The sequence below is a fragment of the Numenius arquata genome, chromosome 6 (assembly GCF_964106895.1).
Source record: "Numenius arquata chromosome 6, bNumArq3.hap1.1, whole genome shotgun sequence".
Classification (NCBI taxonomy): Eukaryota; Metazoa; Chordata; class Aves; order Charadriiformes; family Scolopacidae; genus Numenius; species Numenius arquata.
In genome coordinates, this window is record NC_133581.1 from 44,174,498 (window position 1) to 44,195,864 (window position 21,367).

Consider the following 21,367-nt stretch of genomic DNA (forward strand, 5'->3'; position numbering starts at 1 on the left):
GTTAGAGGCTATGAAAAGCATTTCATTCCAAACTGTGACGTTATTTTGTCACCTTCATCTTTAGTTCTTTTTTTTTTTTTTTTTGTAAGATTAGAGGGAGAGAGAATCTACGTGAGTAAAAAGTGGTGTAGTTCATAAACTCAATAAATTTTTAAAATATTGTGAGTCATGGGAATAAAAATTTCCATAGCTGTGGTTGCTTTTCAGCTTTGGGATTTAGAATCCTGGGTACGCTGAACTTCATCCTATTCTTTCTGCTGTAGATTCAGGGTTAAGGAGGTTTCATCTTTTAACGCTACTAAGGCTACTTCCAGCCAGCATGGCTGTAATGTTTAATCTTGAGAAGCTTCTAAAATGCAAGTGACCGAGACTGACCAAGACAGGACTCAGCCATGAGTTAAGGTTGAACACAGAATGACTAATATGGGACAGAAAAAGTGGACTGAGCATGGAAAAAGAAAACCCACCGTAGCTGTCAGATATGATGCGTGAACTGCAGCCCCTTCCAGTGACAAGGAAGTCCCAACAGTCAACGTGAATATGGGAGTACTGGAAACTGTTGTCACTTAATCGTGTTGGCATCCCTCGAACTCAAGACTTGGAAAAGCTAAGAAAGTTCTGTTGGCTTGTATAGTCAGACACTGTGTACTTTACAGAAATGTTTCTGTATAATCCCTGTATAAACAGTGCTGGAGGTCAACTTCCAGTCTTCATATTTCACAACAGAGAGAGGTGGAAAAGGAGAACTTGATTTTTGCAAATGTGGCCTCTTTCTTTATAGAGTATTTTCTCAAAGTCAATGAAGGAACGATAAGAATATAAAACTCATTAAAAACTCTGGACTTGTTCAAATACCATCTCTCCTTAACAGGGAACATGGAGTGACTAAACTAGACTGCCCTTGCAAATTCTTATGCTACTACTTTTGCAGCTTGATCAATTTCATTGAAGAAGCCTTATTTATGTAAAATATTAAGTGTATATAACTGAAGAACATGTTATTGCATAGGTGATTGATATTTTTTGATAATATTTGTGATTTTCTCAACTTTGCCTAACCAGTGGAAAAAATCAATTTGGCATAACTCCTAAATACGCTTGGTGTGAAATTTGAGGAAGGATGGTTTGTGGCTTCTAACGGCACTTTTTGAGGCATGTAATTCAAATGCCTGTGGACACCTGCATAATTTTACTGTCATAAAGCTAAATTGTCCAGAGAAACATGTAATAGCTACTTGGCTTTTTCTTCTCCTAACTTACACGAGTTCTGCGATGCTGCTTTTTCTGAGTAGGAATCCAACTTCTCAATTCTTGATGCTGGGAAAACTGTGTGATAAATGCTTGTATTTAGAAGGGAAGGCTTTATGTAAATGGTTTCAGCATCTCTATCTGCAGTGGTAAGCTAGGCTGGCTGCTACAAATGTCAAAAGAAACCTCTTACAGAGAGATGAGGAGTTCTTGCAGTTGTTGTCTGAGAATCCTTTCCTTTTCCACAAAATAATACTGCTGAAGGAGACCACTGCCTTTAATAGTGGTAGCTGGCTGTTTGGTGCGATGTGCGCAGCTCTGGAAAGCTGCAGGTAAGATGCTGCTGTGGAGATGATCTCGGGGTGAAGTTTGAGCTGGGAAGATGCAGAACAAACCGTAAGTGGAGTAGAAGGATAGCACTGTAATAGAGATAAGTGGCACCTGATGGGCAATCAGCCTTTGGAATGAGATCTGTCTTTTAGGAAATAATGTGAGGTATTTGTACCCCACAAGTGCCAGAAAATGCATGTGCGGACACCCTACCCATTCTGATGTAGAACAACCCTTGTTTTGTTAGTGCTTGTTGACGTCTCTTTGCAGGACACTAGTTGCCATCAGTTAACCAGGGGTGAAGATTGCTAAAGCTGCTGGAACAACGGTGCAGTCTGAGTGGACTTTTGAAGTTCAGCCACATGCACTGATGTTGTGTGGCCAAGTGAAACATGTGGCTTTGGTAATCTCAAAGGGACATAAGATGATGCTTGGTCCCCCAGGGGTCGTGGTCAAGATACACGCTTGTGGAACTTGCCGTCAAGAAGGGATTATGCCAACTTCTTAGGAGATCTGATTTTCCTAGAGTGGAATAAGCTAGCTTTCTATCTTAACTCAGTACCTATGTCACCAACTTGCTGTTTGCATCCCCTGCTCATAAGTTCCATTCCTATGAGTGTAGTAAATAAGGCGAAGTTTAATGTATATGGAGGAATTGTATGATAATTGATGGATGTATAATTGACTCCCTGTGAAGGAAGGTAGTGTTGTCTCCCACATAATTTTAATGACATTCTAAACAGTGGTATCCATATTATCACTGTCCTATATGTTGCCTATTGTATAAGGGCAACTACACCTTCTGTAAGTCTATTCTGTAAGGAACAGGCTATTTTTTTAACGGTTTCTGGACTGAGAAAGGGCAGGCAGAGGGCACTGTTAAGAATGGTGCTCTATGAGTGGAGAAGTTACACTACAGTCACCTGCCAGAATAACTGAGTTTGTTCAAGGTGCTGGTCAAATCAGGGGACCCTGTGACTAGTCAGTGGTGAAGATAGCACAGTTGTGACTTCTGTGGTGGTGTGAATCTGGCAGCACAATATCCCGTGTCCTCTGTCCCGCGTCCCTGTCGTGCCTGCCCCGCTGCTGGGTGCCAGCTGTTACATGGCAGGCATTCTTAGACTGCTTTCCTCTTCATCCTGTCTTCTGCTTCCAAGCTGCAGTTGCCATCCCAGGAAGCAGCTGCCTTTTGTGGGAGTAAGGTGATGTGTTGCCGTCTTGATACAGGAGAATAAGGGGCATCATTTTATCTACCAGAAGTAGAAAGGCTGCCAAGGGGTGCGGGATTTCAGGGTTTGTCGGGTGATATTTCTGTCTGTGCTGAGTTTGAAGCTTCATTGATTGCTCTGATGAACACGAGGCGCAGTGAGAACGAAGGCAATTTTCCTGGTTGCTTCCTGTTTGGCTTTGCTTGTTCCTTTGCCGAGCAGTTTAAAGTTGGGAAGATGACAGCCAGTTTACGATTCAGGCGGCTACTGGAGCCGCGTGGTTTTCCAGCATGTGTTACTTCTGGGCAATGCACTTTTTGGCACTCTCTCCCTTTCTGCACTTTCTCCCTTCTGCGTGTTGCAGAAGATTGTTGTAGCTGCTTTACTGTAACGGTGTGGAGTTCACCGTTCCGGCCTGGCCGGGGTCACTCAGTGGGACCAGTGTGCTGGTGAGGAGCGTTGGCATCATTGGAGCTGCTGAATTGCCTCTGTTCTCGGCCCGTGCTCTGGGCTGGTGGGAAGCCTGATCTCCCTCTGGGAGAAGAACATCACCTGCTGCGTGGCTGCAGATCTGAAATGCGTGGCTTTCATCTGAAAGAGATGGAAGCATGATTCAGTGAAAATTCAGTGAAATTCCACATACGATAAATGGGATCCTACTTTGCTTAAGATCCTGGCAGGAGTGAGGGAGGTAATTTCTATACTAGCAGCGTAACTCATGTGAGGACCGCTTTAGGGATCTATATTCTCTGTACTTACCTCTGTAGGTCAGTGCGATGTTAATATTGGTCTTTCTTCCTGGATTTGGGCAACAGTAACAAGAAAGCCAAGAGCTCAATTTGTTCGAATAATGAGCATCTCTGGTTTTTTGTCCATGTCTTGGCTGGCAGCTTATTTTGAATAAAGTTAATCAGTGCACTATTGCAGTACATTATGCAATATTTCTGTAGCTCTTACCTGGCCCTAGCCAACGAGATCAGCTTTACTGGTGGATTGAGATATTTCTGACTTACTTCAGCAGATACTGCTTGTAATTATACTTTCATTTGAAGCTTTTGCTGAAATAGGCACTTTTTCATGCTTTTCTGTTGTTTTTCTTAAATTGACCACGTATTGGCAGATCAGGGCTAAAATAAACACAGTAGTTTAGAATCTCTTAGGTGGGAGAACTGTTCATGAGTAATGGCAAAACAGGAGTTTTGGGAATGTGAATGATTTCGGTGTCTGTGGAAGAAGGTGATAGTCTTAGCTCCTTGTACAGATAAACTGGGACCCTGGAAGGCAGCACGAGCATATTGAAATGCGTATCTTAATTTTGTCTTTTGAATGTGTGGTTGATCAACTGTTGAAGTGCTCTTGGTTAAACTCTGTGTCACTAGTAAGTGTTCTGTGTGCACTTAGAATGTGGGAACACTTTTGATCTTAATTTCTAGATTCTACAGACAATTTCAGTGAAGATTGTTTATTATTACATGAAGGTTATTTTAAACTGTTGGTATTAGGATGCACATTGTGGCCTTTTCTTAAAATCCATTTTGAGATGCAAGTACAACTTGGAAGGAAAACATACATGCAAAGGCTTTTTCTGGCTTTGAATGCATGTTTGTTTGTAGTACTTGTCTGTGTTGTAGCAGAAAGTCCACTCTGAGCTTGAAAGAGAGAATAAAACCTGTATGCTAACAGTTGGAATTAGTATGGGGAGGAGAAAGCTAACAGAAAAAAGTTGAATTAAGATCCAAGTATTTTATGACCAGGAAGGTGGTACAGTAAGGCCCAATCCATTATGTTCCAAGACAAAGACTTAGAATATATTAGGCTTAATTATAAATTACCATAGATATAATTTTTAGTAGATGCTGGAGTGCTGATGTGAGTGCTTGCAGAGCAGTTAGTAGGTAAAGCAGTTTTACTAGTTTGGAATGGTCTGTCTCAGGTAATTAAATGAGATTCCCCCCACCCCGTACTAGAGAATGTTATATTGGATGAAGTGGTTTAAATGTTCTCTACAGGCTGGAATTAAGATCTCATTGTGGTGCTGGAAAGACCAACTATTTTGACTAGATTGTTAGAGAATTGAACATGCTGCTTCCATTTCTTGATAAATGTTTTCTTAAAAAAAATCTTCATTATCATGGAGGAATTTTGTAATTATTAATTTGGTATTAGGTGAAAAGAGTGGAAACAATCTGTTTGGATGTCTACAGAGTTATTTATTTAGAGAAATATGTTTTCATTTTTAGGTATGCTTAAAGTAGGTTTGTGTAACTGAACTGTTTTTTCTCTGCCCTGAGTGTAAAATAAATAACCAGTTTGGATGTGGACCCCTGGATTTATAGACATCATGAGCTGTGTGTGATAATTTTCACTGAGCATGTAATTGTGGATTCACAATATGTTATTGCTGATCAGCAATAATGTGTTACTAATTTTAGCGATCATAATGAAACCTGGTAACTTCTGTGGAAGGAAATGTCTGAGAGATTGCTATCAGTATTTCAAAAAATAGCGCCTGTGAGATCTCATAGCAATAGCAGTTAAATTCCTATCTACTGCTTCCATAAAGACAAACATTACTGTCCTTATAAGCAAAAGGCTTTAAATGCCAAGTGATAGGAAGAGGGAGTTGGGAGGGAAGTATGCATCTGTTTGTAAGAGCCCATCTGAAAAGCTTGACTTGGAATTCTTCCAAAAAAAACCCCAAACCTTAAATGCAGTCTGATTGATTTGGGGTTTTTATCCTTGAAATCCCCCACCCCAAATCGTCTCCAATTCCGTTGAGATTACACACACCCCCAGCTACCCCCAAGTGATAATATGCAAACACTGCAATTAATAAGAGAAAAGGTTTTGCCATAGGTCTGAGAAGCTTCAGATCTGTCGCCATTAATAAAGGAAGATCCAGTCTTGACTGGAGTTGTGGCAAGTTGGTATAATGATGTAACGATTCCAGATTATGGGGTTGTTCTTTAAAAGAAGCACTTGAAATATTCTAAAAATTCATTGGCTTTTGAGGTACAGGGAGGAAAGGACATAAGTTGTCAGTTGAAAACTTTTTTAGCCCATATTTGACTTGACTTTATCATCTCTCTGTTTTTTTTTAGCCCATACGTTTAGATTTTTTTGTATATCCATTGAGTCAGGATTATAGCTTCAAGAGAAGAGGGATTTTTAAAAAAGTAGTATTGTGGAACCTGAGGGAAAGAAACATAGGTCGGTCACTAAGTCAATGTATTCTTGCTACTGTCGTATGAATATTGTGCTCTGGGAACTGATTCTATGACACTTGCGATTGGGGATCTTTTTGTCACAAGTTACATAGATCAGGATTTTATGAAGTGAAATACTTTTAAAAGATATCTCTTTAATTATGTTGCTATATATAATTTTCAAAATCCCTGAGTAAGTGTGCTACTGAAGTCAGGCTTAGGTCTTCTTAAGGCTTCGCAGTAAGCAGACATGGGAAACGTTAGGCACGAAATGAGGTTTTACATGCTGTGTAATCATAAGGAATACTAGTTGTGTGTATGTAAAACTGTACCAGAAAGATGGAATTGTGTTGGAGTACCCTGTTGAGACACCTCTTGCTTAAGGAATCTGTCACCATAGTCACTACATCTTGTGAGTTCTTCTGTGGGTGATGAAACCTGTGACTTGCATTAGACTCTAGAGAGGATGCAGAATATTTTTAAAGGTATTTAACTGGTGGGGGAATTCAGAAAACATTGCAACCTGTATGCTTAAAAGAATTTATAGCTTGCATCTGACTTCTGATTTGATTGCATTTGTGTAGAGCAGACACATTTGAGAAATAATCCTGTTAGTTCCCAGTAATGTTTTGCAAAGAGCTCTTATGAGAAAAGAGTTATGGAACAACTCAAAAGTTGCACTCGACAGGTGTACAAATGCTAGCATTGATTCCTAATATAATAAATACAAATATTTCTGTGAAGAAAAAAATACGTTCTTACAAGGCAACCACAGTTGCTATGCTGGACACCAGAGCGAGTTCTCTAAGAAGATTCTGGCCATCCTTTATGTGGAAGTGAACTTTTTTGAGTTGCTAGATTTATTGCGGGATGATCAAATGATTTTCCGATACTCTGACAGCTAGAAAAAGTTACTGTATCTTTTCTCTAGGCTAATTTTTATTATCAAAACCTGCCATTTTCACACAAGCTTGACACAAAGCCTTCACAATTTCACTTTATGAGTTTATAAATTAATATTAAAAATGCCTTTTGTGACACTTACCCTCCTCCTGCACTGGCTGCAGTCAAGAGTGACTGATTTACTGTGAACAAGCTGAAGAAAATGCACAGATAAAAGGACCTTAATTATATTTATCTAACTGTTGGAGGATGGGAGCGAGTAGAGTGTCTTGAACTGCCACATAACAGCTGCCAAGCAGTGACTGAAGTGCTTGGGCGCAGTGCAGTAATGGTGTAATGAGGAGTCATCTGTCATCCTGTGAATGGATGAGCTAATTCTTCCTCACACATATTCCATGGTAGTTTAAGCTAACTTTCATTTTCTAATTGAGATTGACTAGTACATATGTGGCTTGTTGCCACAGTAATTCAAATTTTGTGAGCTATCTGGAACATACAAACTGATGTGCTGGTGTTCGTTTAAGTGTCTTGAGCTATGGAAACTCGTGGGCTTGGGAAGGGAGATGCTCACCACATGTGGAGAGTCACCTCTTGCTGGTCCTGGTGTGGCTGGGTCCTCACAGCTCTGCTGGGATGCTCTGGCGGCTGTAACCACGGGGCTTTGGCCAGATGAGCTGGTAGTGGAGAGACACCAGCTTGTGAGTTACGCTGGTTCCCAGCCAGGGCTCCCTAGCACAGTAGTCCTCTCTGTTATGGTCAGTGTTGGATCTCGAGGAATAACAGAAGGTTAAGGCAGACATGAAATAAGCCTGCCCAGCTGGTTAGATTGGACGGAGTGATTTCCTGAGTGGGAGGCTGCACCTCCACTGTAGTTTCTAATAGCCTTTGGAAGTTTTCATCAAATAATTTTGTTTTGGTTTTTTGGGGGTGTTTTGGTTTTGTTGTTTTTTAAATCCTTGTCTGTTTTCAGTTTGTAAAACATCCCAGGTCAAGGAATTGTGCCAGTTAATTCTGTATTACGAGGGAAGTAGTCTTTTATTTTGAAACCCGGACTGCTACAGAATTCCATTGTTTCTCCACAATTTCTACAACATGAAAATTGGAAAATCATCATTCCCTGTTCATTTTCTAACGCTTGTGGTACTACAATTTTTGTAGCTCTCCCCACCAGCAAATTGCTTTTCTGAGGTGAAGGCCTTTGTGGTATCTAATCTGTCTGTGAACAGGAACTGTTGATGCAGTCCTAATTATCCTTGTTACCTTCCTGCACCTTTTTGTTTCGTTTCAGGAAGGGTCTATTAACTGCAAGAACGATGTGGTATTGAAGCTGAGTGTAGTCTGGTCTTAAGTTGTGGCATCTCACTGGTTTTTTCTTTGCTCCTTTCATGATAATTCTTACTACTGTTTGATTATTCGACAGTTACATTTTTTTAGAGGACTAAACATGTCATTTATGACCTTTCTTAGACAATGGTAATAGCTGAATTCATCAATATTTAGTTAGGGTCATTCTCTTACCCTTCTTCCATGTGCTTTTCTCTGCTGTTTTTGTTACAGAATAATTTCTTCTTGTATCTCTAAAATTAGTTTAGTTTCATCTACTCCAGAACATTTCACATTAGCTGTAAACAGCCTCTTTCCTCTTTGCTTTTGAGAGCATATATGAACAAAATAAAAATCACTGCTTCCCATGGAGAGCCCTGTGTAAACTCCCCGTTCTGCATTTGAGCATGGTGGTGTTATTATGGATTTACCAAGTGTGAGTTACCTACTTTCTCCATACCCAAATCCGACGTGCTGACAGACTTGGCAGCACTACTATCCATTCGCACGGAAGGCTTCTCATGAAGCTGAGACATGTTTGAAGTCTATTTGAAGTGAAACATGGGCCACGTGGACTGGACTTTTAAGGCTGCTGTGTGCCTGTTCCTGGAGCATTTGACCAAAATGCTGTGGCTTCTGCTTTTATTGAGCGTGTAAATGAGACACTGTGTGAATACATTTATTTTTTTCAAATCTTGCTAAAATGGGTCCTCCAAGTAATCTGGTTTAGAGTGCGTGTTGGTTCCTGACATGCGTGCTCTGGATCTGTAGTGTGTTTGTTGGTTCTGCTCTCACTTCAGGTCTAGAACCAAAAATACAGTGTGTGTTCATATGTTTCTGAACTCACAGTAAGTAGGTAAGGGTCAGGTCGATAGCACAAAGGTACAATTGATTGATTTACATTTGACCTTTTCTGCTCCCAAGCAGCAGATGTTTGCTGTACTGGATACAATTCCTTGTCTGTTCAAACACTGATTATTTGGTTATAAAACACTTGTAGGTCCTATCGAAGTAACTCCAGTGTAAAAACCTTAGATTTGTGATTGATTTACTAATAAAATATGCTTATTTTAATTGTGAAAGTTACTTTCTTTTAATTTTGAAAATGCGTTTATTTCTGTGAGATTTAACATATTTAACTTCAAGCTTTGGCTCTTGGATTTGGATGATTAAAGGAAATCTTCCACTGTTTCAGCCCTTTTTGGACTTTCTTTAATATCCAATTTCTTTTCTAAATTTAGTAAATATTTCTAAAGATACCTTTTAAACCAGAGATGTTCATGTTTGAAGACTGTTTAGTTGTCTGAGATTTAGCTTCCCTAAATGTAAATGATTCACTTGGAAATGGCATGACTTTGGTTAGTTAAAATTCTCCACATGTGTGCAGATGAGCTGCAAAGCAGAATGGCTTGAACTGCTTTCCACGAGGCACAGCTAGTGTTTCTTTAGAAAACTTTTGCTTATTTTCGGTTGTTATAGGTAGTATAATTCAACTCGCTTTGTGTCACATTAGGAGCGTTTTGGAGACCTGCTTTTCACTAGTGACTGACAGTCATTGCAGGGTATTTTTAGAGTGAGCCTATAAAACAAGGGGATTACTGCCTTACATCTCTGCGCTTAAACATTTTAGCATATTGGATAGGGCCAGAGTCAGGGTTTGCAGTTGCTGTGGAGTCTGATGAATTGGGACGTTTCCTTTAGAATATTTATTTATTGGTGGAGAAAACAGGGTTCGCTTGCTTTTGTTTACTGAACTTCACAGGCTTGGGAGAGGCAAGTGGTTTCGTATTGCATTGCATATCTTTAGGAATAACTTCTGCCTTGCAGTGATCAGACTTGTGTTTTTCTGACAGCTTAAGTGTCTGAGTGTGGTTGCTGTGCTGGTACTTCTGGTACGTACTGTTGTGGAATACTGAATACTGTATTTAATTGCTGCAGTCTGGGGATATTTACGTTTGGAGAGTCTGGCGTATTTTGCAAAATTCTAAGATTTAGGACAGGGCTTCTGGTAGCTGAATGTTTTAGGCACACAGTTGTTAGTGGCGTATTTCATTTCCTGGTATTTCATAAGCTATCTGCAATTTCTGTTTAACTCTGGTTTTTGCCAATAAGATGTTGCTGTCTGACATTTTTTTTACCCTTCTTCCACCCTCATCTGTGGTGCAGGTAGAATTGTGCAGTGCTCTGGAAGCAGCTGTGGAGTGCTCACATGATACTTTAGCTCAGGTGTGAGACAGCAAGAAAATGATGGATTTGAGAGGATGACAGGTACCTCACATCTTAGGATGACAGTGCATCACAATTTCTAAGAATGTTGTCAGAAAAACTTACGTTATCGTTACAGCTCTGACCTCTTTGGTCTTATATAAAGAGTTTAAGATTGCTGTTTCGGCTGTGTTTTCAAAGTATGACCTAAATATTACTTTCACTGCTGGAAGGTGAGTTTTCTACAGCTGATATGCTTGTTTTGGTAGTCTTTTTATTACGTATCCAACACTATTTTTCTGCAACAAGGAAAATCCCCTTAATTTGAACTCTAAATAATAATAACAACAACAACAAAATGTATTTACCAGCTCAACAAATGAACTCATGCTTCACCTTCATGTGTATTTTGATGTCTTAGAATGCTTACTTGTAGTATTGTATTATTAGATCTTAATTGGGTAGTGAAAGGGTAAATGGGTTGGAAAGCCATGTGGTGAATAATGTGGTTAGTCATACGTATTGCGTAAGCAGGACTGTTAAGGTTTTAGTGAGCATGCTCATATGGTTACATGCCTGGGTTTGCTTCAGTGTGACAGTGCTGGATTTAATTAGATTTTATGGGATCTAAACTTACAAAAAGGCTCAAAGTTCTGCATTGAAAATCTGACACATGGGGTGACCTTTTCTTCCTTAGAAGATAAGGGTACTCTGTGTTCTTGTGCTGGTGAATAATTGCAGAGAAGCTGTTGCAGGGCAATTGCAGCAAGTTTTGGCTAACCTTTACGGAAGGCTTGGAGAGATAGGGCATTACATGTTTTTGTACTGTGTAAGTGGGAGAGGAGGGGAGACTATTTGTTTAGCAGCAATGCTTAATAAGGATTTTTTCGGAGAAGTAAAACTCCATTCTTGGCAGCTACATAATGGACAGGGACAGACTATTTACCTTGGCAGCAATCAACTAGTTTCCTAGCTTGCCTCTTTTATATAAATAAAACCTTACCTTGCCATTTTAAATTTAGAGATGCAAAATGTGCATTAGAAAGCAAAATAGATCTAAATGTTTTGAACCTCTTCTTTATGTTTGCGCTCATACTGCAGGTAAGCCTGCCAAAATCTTGTCCCAAGAAAATGGCTTGGAAAAAGCATATTTCCTCCCTGATGTCCTAGTGTCCCAATTGTAGCCAAGATTGACAATGATGCTGAAATGTCAGCGGTGAACTGAGTTTTATAGGAAAAAGCAATGTGAAATACTCTTCTGAAATACAGAAGTGCAGGCTGTTTGCATTTCCTGGTGTGAACCCTTGTGGATTTTGTAATAAAATTCAAGTTCTGATAATGCTAAAAAGATAGCTGTTAGACATGAGTCTTTGGACAGGTGTGTCCAGGTTGAATGTTCACAAGAACTCAAAGTCATGGAGTTTTCTGAGGATACAGATCTTCACTTCTGTGCCAAGGAATGTTTCTGGAGTGTTTTCCTAGTAAGTAGGGCTGGCAAACACATTTTTTTTTCAATGAGATTAAGATAATTTGCATGTCCTCTTAGGTCTGAAGTATCAGGTAACTTTGGCAGGAAAAATGCATCCTTATTCAGAAAGCTTTGATGTCAAGAAATGCCTGGTATTTCTTAGGCAAAAACCGTATTAGAGATGGATGAACTTGTTGCTCTGGGTTTTGGGGTCTGTTTGTCTTGGTCCTTTTTTTATTAGCAATATTAGGTGCATTTCACTGGGAAAGAGGACACAGCTGATAGTTGTGGAGCTGCTCCTACCCCATCTGTGTGTGTCCAGCAGGCAGTGGAGGTATGAAGGAGATTTTTTTAAAAAAAAAATATAAATTGACTTAATCTCATTGTATCACGTTGATTGAATTAGTTTTATGTGGAGGCTTGTAAATTTTAGAATGATCCCTATAACATGCTGTAGTTAAACCTAGATTTCCGTACTGTTTGAAATGCACACTTCTAGGAATTTTATTGATGAGACTCCTGATGATTCAGGCATGGAGGAGGACTTGTGCTATAAAGCAGGAGGATGGCACTGGGGGTGTGTGTGTGTCCCCTGCTGGCCCTGGCTACTCTGCCCTTGTTGCAGGCTGCAGAGAGTACTTTGCCCTTACTTGACCCATGACTTTGTTTTTTTCTAAATTGGTAAAGCAAATAGAAGGCAGTATTCAATTATGAGAGAAAACAGAAAGTAATCCCAAACGCTCTGAATGGTTTTAAAGAACTGGCTGAACTGAAGACTTAAAATCAAGTTTTATCCTTTTCCATTGCAAACAAAAAAGATGACACGTAATTGAACGCAGATTAAATAACCTTTGTAAAGACTAGAGTTCAGAAGAAAGGTAAACATGGGTTTATGCTGGGTTTTTTTGACCTCACTGTTGAAACTGTAGGTGGTTGCTTAGTGTGAAATTTTTAGTACCTCTAGCCTAAAATCTAACCGCTTAAATTTGTGAACTCAATTCAGGTACCAATACTGTCCTTCTGCCCCAGCAGATTCCATAGCTTGGATCACCTTGTAGCAGCAACTGTTACGCAGAAACATTTGTGCAAAATGTAAATGAACCACTTATCTGAAGGTATATGTATAAACTTCTGCAAGGCAAGCTAAGCTCCACGTTTGCATCAGCATCAGCTCCCCACCTGATCCAGCTTCAGTTAACGTGAAAGCCTACCCATCCCTCACTGAAGGGTAAATTGCTGGCTTGTGCTCACTGAAGGGTAAAAGTGAACACATTGATACAGCAGAGCGGCTAACGAGACATGAATTAACATGCTAGTTTATCTTGCAGTCATTTGTTCTGCAGCCATAGCCTGATGATGCACAAGGCATTAAACCAAGAGTGCTTCAACATGCACTTTTATCCATGGCAATGTTGTTTTCTGTCTCTCTGCGGCCCCTGAGTTGTCAGTGAACTGGTATGGGTTAAAATGATACCTTTTCAGGTGGTCAGAAGAATAATGGTGTCAAAGCTCTCCTTAACTTGGCCTTGGAGGTGTGTTTTCAAAATATATAAAATATATCAATTTGCATAAAAATAAATAGCAACATAGACATTTAAGTTCACTACGTGAGTAACTTGTCTTTTCAATGCCTTTTGTAGATGCTTGTACAGTGTTTTGGAAACTGGTGTAATGTTTAGTCTAATGTTGTAACCTCTTGGATTGCAAAAGTGGTGAAGGTTTTCTTGGTGTGTGTGTGTGTGGTTTTTTGGGTTGGTTGGTTTGCTTGTTTGTTTTTCCAAGGAGCATGAACGTTCAGATAACCTTGAAATGTATCAGAACCCAAAGTGGCTCTGCTTCCTCTTTTCTCCAGAAGACCTCAGTGCTTTCAGCCTTTGTTGCTGGTTTGTCTCTGATATAATGCTACATTTTGTGATTTAATTAGATTTTGGAGTTTCCCATCTTGGCTTTCCACCAGGTTTAATCTTCAAATACTGTTTCTCCGTTGTCCTCTCTCTGAGTCCAAGCTGGATTTGGGGTTATAAAAGTGAAAAGCAAATAGGGTCTTTGGTGGTTTGTTTTGTTTCTTCTTGGGGGTTTTCAAAGTGCTTTTAATTACAGGACAAAAATCAGTTGCTAAAGATAGAAAAATCAGGGACAGATAATCCCAAGACAGCGTGTAAAAGTCTTTGCAGTATCAGCGATGCTGCCAGTTTAGTAGAAAACACCCTGCCAGCTTGTTGCAACCTAGGTCGGTGTCCCGTTGTGTCAGCAGGGATGCCACGCTTGTGTGGAAATGTCAACTGCACTGCAAAGAACTCGAAGTAGAAAATGCTCACTTGCTCTTCTCTGGAGCTCCTCCGCAGGGATTTTGAGCTCCAGACAAAATGAGTAGAAGATTCAGCACCTAATTGCAGCAATTCATGTGCTTCTCTCCTGAATCTTCAAATACTCAGTCAACGTGCAAATTGTTTTACTGAATGCTTTCCCGTCAGATGGCAATCCCAGTTATATTGGGCTGACATGCGTGTTACCAGCAAATCAGGTGTTTATAGGGCAACCTACTCCAGTCTGACATACCAGACCATCTGAGTATGGCTGTTGGAGAAAGGCCATTGTTTGCCTAAAATTAATTTTGCTATTTGTCGGCACTTCTGTTAAATAAGCTATTTTTAAACTGCTTGTTGCCAACGTGACCCCAAAATTAGAACATGTAGGAAAATGGGTTTGGTTTTCAATGAAACGGAAATACTTCTGGGCAAAGTGCCACTTCAGTTTCTCATAGGAAGTGTAGTTGAGGAACTCTTGTTCTCATCCTCCCCTGTGGATTGAGAATTCCTGCTCAGAATAAATCTCTGATAAGGTACCAGTCTCATGGGCAAAAGCAACGCTTCCTGGGTGAAGTCCAAGGAAATGCTCACATAAGCAAATGTTATGATAAGGCAATTAGGCTGTGATTTCACAGGTGGTATGGCAGCTGCCTGCTGTTCTCAGTTCTTGTTCTGTTACTGAAGTTTCTGAGATCCAGAGTTACCTTGATAACTTTTCCACAGGTCGTTTTCTTACACGTTTGTAGCTTTGAAAGTTCTACAAAGCATTTTTTCATCCGTCATGCTCTGAATACTGGCAGATGAGTCTTAATGCCTTTGTTCGTATCGGTTTAAGAGTCTGTTGCCCTTGTTGGCAGAGTAGAGTGTCTGTGCCCGCTTCTCGGTCACCAGCTGGGCTTGAGGCTTCGCGCCGAGCAGGCTCCTGAATCATAGAATCATAGAATCATCTAGGTTGGAAAAGACCCTTGGGATCATCGAGTCCAACCATCTACCCTACTCTGCAAAGTTCTTCCCTACACCATATCCCCCAACACCACATCTAAACGACTCTTAAACTCATCCAAGGATGGTGACTCAACCACCTCCCTGGGCAGCCTCTTCCAGTGTCTGATCACTCTTACTGTGAAGAAATTCTTCCTAATGTCCAGTCTAAACCTACCCTGTTGCAGCTTGAGCTTTGCACCGAAGCAGCAGTGGTTTTGCTCATCGTGCAGTGACACTGCTGGTCTTCTGCAGGGACAGGAGTGGGTGTCTGTCTGTCCTGGTGAGCTGAGGTGCCGTGTGTCGATTTGCTGCAGTACCTGTCACCTTCTCAAGGTGATTGAACGCCCCCTCCACCCCCTGAAATTCTGGTTCCTTCAGACTGAGTGATACATAGACTCCTCTGTCTGCCGTTTGTAAAGCAAAATACATAACTAATGTTGCTGTAATGCCTCTCTAAGCTTTAGTGGAGAGTAGAAGCCTTGCATCTCCTCTTAAAACTTCCAGAATTTCCTTTGCACATTCAAAGATTTTTTTTAATGGCTATTAGCTTGTAAAATAAAGAAACTGTGCCTGTAGAGGAGCTGCTTCAGTTACTTTAGTGCTAAGAAATGTGCATGTGTCTTATTTTGCACACATGTTCTAATCTCTAAATCCTACCAAGTAAATTCAAGAAAATAGTTTATGTTACTAGTTATGTCAGGCATTTTGCAGCTATGAAGGAATTAAGCACTACTTTATAACTAGATAATTGGGATTGAGCGTCCCCGAGCAACTTCCTATCCCTGCTCTGACACTGTTAGTTAGAGCTCGTGGCGGTTCTAGGTACGTGCTCCCTTCCAGGGACAGTCATCTGGCCATTGCCATGCATCTAAACCCTTCATTTAATTTGCAAGAGAGATTGGGATCGCTTGGAATGCCCTACCTTATTGCTTTCAAACGCTCATCAAGCATCTTCGAGCGCGAGTGGAGTTCAGTCTGGTTGTTTGCTAACGTAGAAATACTTCAGGAATTATCCCTCATGCTGGAAAAATGTGTCACGATGCTACAAGGCCAGGCAGCGTTGCATTCATCACTGAACTTGTGCATGTGAGTAGCATGCTTATTTGCACTTCAACATCACCACACTTAGATGTCCCACTTCTTGTGATATAGTGGTGTTTTCCTTATACCTTTAAACTATTACTTATTGTACAGTATGGCTTTTAATAGATTATGGAAAGACAGAAGATTCTAGAGAAGTGAGCTGATGCCATGCCGGTAAGATACAGTGGGAACTGGCTTCCCTAATGATTTGCAGCTTGAGGAGGAAAGTGACATTTGCTGAAGGAGGGTTTGGGGAGTCACTGACAAAACTCACACCTTTTTGTTATTTGAAATGGCTAAAGTGTGTCATAAAACAATATTTTTAATTTGCCTGATCAGAATTAGTACTGGTGGGCAGTGATTTGCTGTAATGCTTTTAATTTCTGACTTTTGTACAGCTTTGAAACTGTTGCATTTTGAATTTAAGCTTCTTAAATGTCAGACACCACAAACATGAATGTGTTGATTTTTCTCACCTATGTGAAATAGTTTTAGCTGGAAAACACTAGTTCTTTTCAAGGTTTAAAATAACGTTCAAACTGCTTTTAAAGCTGCTTTCATACAAAAGCTGCCTATTGACACCCATAAACATCTACATTCTGTAGATTAGTTAATCTAATGGGAAATAAGCATAGATAATCCAGTCAGATTTTGTTGCTTTGCAGTCTGCAGCTTTTTTTTTTTTTTTTTTTTTTTTCTGTCAAAATTAGATGTCTCAGTTGTAAGAAGACTTCTTCAGGGGTTGGTACTGGGACTTGTGCTGTTTTGCATCTTTGTTGGTGACATGGACAGTGGGATTGAGTGCACCCTCAGCATGTTTGCCGACAACACCAAACTGTGTGGCACAGTCAACATGCTGGAGGGAAGGGATGCCATCCAGAGGGACCTGCACAGGCTTGAGAGGTGGGCCTGTGTGAACCTCGTGAAGTTCAACCAGGCCAAGTGCAAGGTCCTGCACCAGGGTCACAGCAATCCCAGACACAAATACAGATTGGTCAGAGAACGGATTGAAAGCAGCCCTGAGGAGAAGGACTTGGGGGTGCTGGTGGACGAAAAGCTCAACATGAGCCGGCAATGTGCGCTTGTGGCCTGGAAAGCCAACCGCATCCTGGGCTGCATCAAAAGCAGCGTGGCCAGCAGGTCGAGGGAGGTGATTCTACCCCTCTGCTCCACTCTGGTGAGACCCCACATGGGGTACTGCATTCAGCTCTGGGGCCCTCACCACGGGAAGGACATGAACCTGTTGGAAAGGGTCCACAGGAGGGCCATGAGGATGATCAGGGGGCTGGAGCACCTCTCCACAGGCTGAGAGAGTTGGGGTTGTTCAGCCTGGAGAAGAGAAGGCAGCTCTGGGGAGATCTTATAGCGGCCTTCCAGAACCTGAAGGGGGCCTACAGGAGAGATGGGGAGGGACTCTTTATCAGGGAGCACAGCGATAGGATGAGGGTTAATGGTTTTAAACTGAAAGAGGGGAGATTTAGATTAGTGTGCGGGTGGTGAGAGACTGGAACAGGTTGCCCAGAGAAGCTGTGGATGACCCATCCCTGGAAGTGTTCAAGGCCAGGCTGGATGGGGCTTTGAGCAACCTGGTCTAGTGGGAGGTGTCCCTGCCCGTGGCAGGGGGTTTGGAACTCAATGATCTTTAAGGTCCCTTCCAACTCTAACCATTCTATGATTCTTTTTTGGGAAAGAGAAGCAACATCTCAAGAATTCTTTCAGCATCTTTTCCATATTTCCCCACGTTGTATCCCACATGATTTTACTTCTGTAGCTGAATATTGAACGTTTTTATTAGTGGTACTTTGTGGTTTGAATCTAGTAAAGGTAAGCATGTCTAAAGTATAGATTGGCTTGTATATAGGAACTGATACATAAGAGAACTGTGTATAAAAAGTATCTAATTCTAGGCTTTGAAAGTGTAATTACAGAACTGTCTTCCCCCTTTGAAGAGGTAAGACTATGTAATTGTTTAGAGGTTTACCCAGGACATGGAAGTCAATTCAATGCGTTTCTTATTTAAATATAAGAACTTTTACCAGTGGACTAAACAAGGGCTGACTATGCCACTCAATAAAAGCGTGAACCTGTCACTCGTACTTAAAATTGGGTGCCTTTGCTGGTCTTTAGGGGCAGTCTTAGGGCTGTGAATCCTTGCCTTGCATGGGTGCCTTGGAAGCTTGTGCTACTGGTGTCCTGCTGGTTGCTCTAGGTAGGTGTTTAAATTTGGGGAGGCAGGATTTCATGTACCTCACTCTACGGAACTTCTCTGTCAGCTATTTTAGGAAGCCTTATGCTCAAGAGTAATAGTTATTCCTGGGTCTAATGCATCAGTTGCTGTGGAAAGATATTAAACAAGTAATGTGGATTTGTGTTTTCCACTTTGAAGTGAATATCTATCTATCTTTGAATCTATGTCCAGAATATTTTCCTTTCACAGGTATCTCCATTCATATCTGCAGAAACTCAGATTTGTCACCGGGACATTTGTCAAGATAGTAGTTGATCCAGAGTGGCTAAATGTGTGGTTTGGTGCCTATTGGCAGTATTCTTTTTTTCTTCTTCTAGGACGTGAAAATCTGAGAAATGAACAAATTACGGCAAAGCTTTAGGAGAAAGAAAGATGTCTATGTCCCAGAGGCCAGTAGGCCTCATCAGTGGCAGACTGATGAAGAAGGCGTTCGAACTGGCAAGTGTAGCTTTCCTGTTAAGGTAAGAGTTTCTGCCTTTCTTTCAGATATCCATGAGATACTCTTGCCATGAATTATTATTTGAGGGTTTTTTTGGCAAGCATAAGCCAGCGGCATGCTTCATTACACACTGACCTATTTTACAGTCAGCTCTCATTGCAAAGGATGTGGCTTTTTTTTAAAAACCCAGATGACTCATGTAACAAATGCCTTGGAAAAATCACTGTCTGAGATATCCTACATTATTATCTAGTTGAAATAAATCATGTAGCTAGGCAGAGGAGTAATATAATATTTGTCTTCGTTTTTCTGGAAGAGCAGAAATGATAGACCTCTTGGATTGCATGGAAAGGTACTCAGTTCTCTGTTAAAGGTGGAGTTACGGTCACAGTTTGACTCGTAAGGTAAGCAGTGGGTTGTGCTTGGAAAGGAATCCTTCCTCCCTTTTGATAACTGAAAACATTGCAAAGTAACATCCGGGTTTCCTTCCAGTGCTTGAGATTATAAGCACTTGCTAACTTCTGAGAGTGTCTTCTGTGCTATGATTTTGTGTGTGTGTATATTACAGACTATTAATGCATGTGAAACTGAAATTACCTTTTTGAATTCTGAGAACTCTTTCCAGATTATCGGAGTATTAGAAATAGTTATTTTCTTTTGTGTCGCCATTTCTTCTTCCCCTTTATTTATGAAATTATATTATTTTAATATTTTAAAATAATATTTAATACTAATGCTTAAGAAATATAGTAATAAAAATAGATATGAAATTAAGGTGTCTTGTTGCATATGCTCCCTTTGTAATCAAAAACTTTCTTCCTCAAAGCACACTAATACTAACTCTACAATGGACTGTAAGCAGATGACACTTACTGAAAGCTAACGAATTAAATATCTGTGCACAAGGAAAACGGTCTATGATTCTGACACCTAAGGACTTCTTACTAGTTTTTATCTGTATGATACTTAAAGTAATTCTGTCCAATAGTTAAACAGGTGATGTTGCTAGGTGGAACTCTTGAAACTGGCTGTTACGTGTTTTTGTAAAGCTGTGGGTACGTGCAGATATGCAATAAATTTGAGAACTTTCACACTAGATTCATGCCCTGCTTTACCGTACTATAGTTGCTGATGTGTGCTTTTACATATACTCAAGTGTTTATAAGGTTTCTAGTTTGTTATGGTTGCTTGCTTATTTGTCTTTGTCTGGTATTAGTTTTCTGGTAGAAGGAAGGAACTGTAATCCAATGCTAAACTGAGATGGTGTTTTGCCAGAGCTTTGAAAGTAACTGCTCTGTGGAAGCTCAAACTTAGGTTAAGGTTTAGCACTGTCTAGGAGAGAGCAGAGCTTGTAGCTTAAGGATCATTATCTTTTAATAATTTAGCCATTATGCAGGTTGAAAAGCGAAATGTTCGATTTCTAGACGTTTAGTTTTACTCCCGCTTTTGAATTCTTTACTTGAACACAAAGGGTGTGAACCACTTCTTGCTGTTTAAAGACTGGCTTCTTTTGACTTGCAGTCAGGACTTGCACTTATAATGACAAATGCTTCCTGTATTTAAATGAAGCGTTAATCTATTCTGGGCACATGTACCCAAAGTCAAAAAAAGGTTTTAGGCTATTCTGTGCTGAAGAGGCATAGAAATGGATGAGTCTTTGCATCCTGTCATCATAATGGCACTTGTTTACCCTTATTTGCCCACTTTATATTGGAATTCACTGAATTAATTTACTTTGTTCATTGGAAAAAATACTCTCAAGTAAACGCATCTTTACATATGTTTCTTGATTTGATCAGAATGGTAGACTATTAGTATTTAAAGAATTTGCAATTAGCTGAAAACTTAAAATCAAAACAATCTGACATTAAGAGGTGTTTTAGCACAGTTGATTAGAATTTATCTTCCAAAATACTGTGCCTTGAGCTGGGCAGTAGTGGAAATTTTTGTTAGGCTTGGGATGCGAAGTGGGTGTTAACTGGTGTGTTGAATAGATACGGACAGGAAGTGTGCCATTGTGAGCATACAAGATAAACCAGATGTAGAGTCATCGGTTCAGTGGGTGGTACTATATTTTGCTTGCAAAAAGAATAGAACTTTGTGCTATTGAAGGAGAGTATCCTGTCATGCTGTTCTTGGGTATTATTCAGAAATTTATACATTCCAGGAAAAGTACGCTTGTCGCCTATATTCTTAAATATCTGATGAGGTGGCTTTTCTTCCTGATGCTCCTCAATTGGGCAGAAGAAATTGAGATATTTTGGGAAAAATGGTTAATGAATAGGAATGCATTCAATCCTGAAACATGGTGAAAACATCTTCATTTTCTTAAAGTTCCTAAGTGGGAGTTCCGGAGAGGCCCATTGCGTGTAGTGTAGCTGCTCAACCAGAGTGTAATATGTTACGGGGAGGG

General features: G+C 40.3%; 1 protein-coding gene across 5 annotated transcripts in view; it reads left to right on the forward strand.

The window, feature by feature from the left end:
• NUMB (NUMB endocytic adaptor protein) overlaps positions 1–21,367 on the forward strand; it is a 97,957-nt gene that overhangs the window by 42,737 nt on the left and 33,853 nt on the right. For 4 of the 5 annotated variants that reach the window (XM_074149148.1, XM_074149151.1, XM_074149146.1 and 1 more), the window contains exon 1: positions 18,851–18,976. In XM_074149148.1, the coding sequence (XP_074005249.1) occupies positions 18,851–18,976 (126 nt within the window). Of the gene's footprint in view, positions 1–18,832; positions 18,977–21,367 lie in introns of those variants that run through there. The other variant, XM_074149149.1, reaches the window with a different exon arrangement.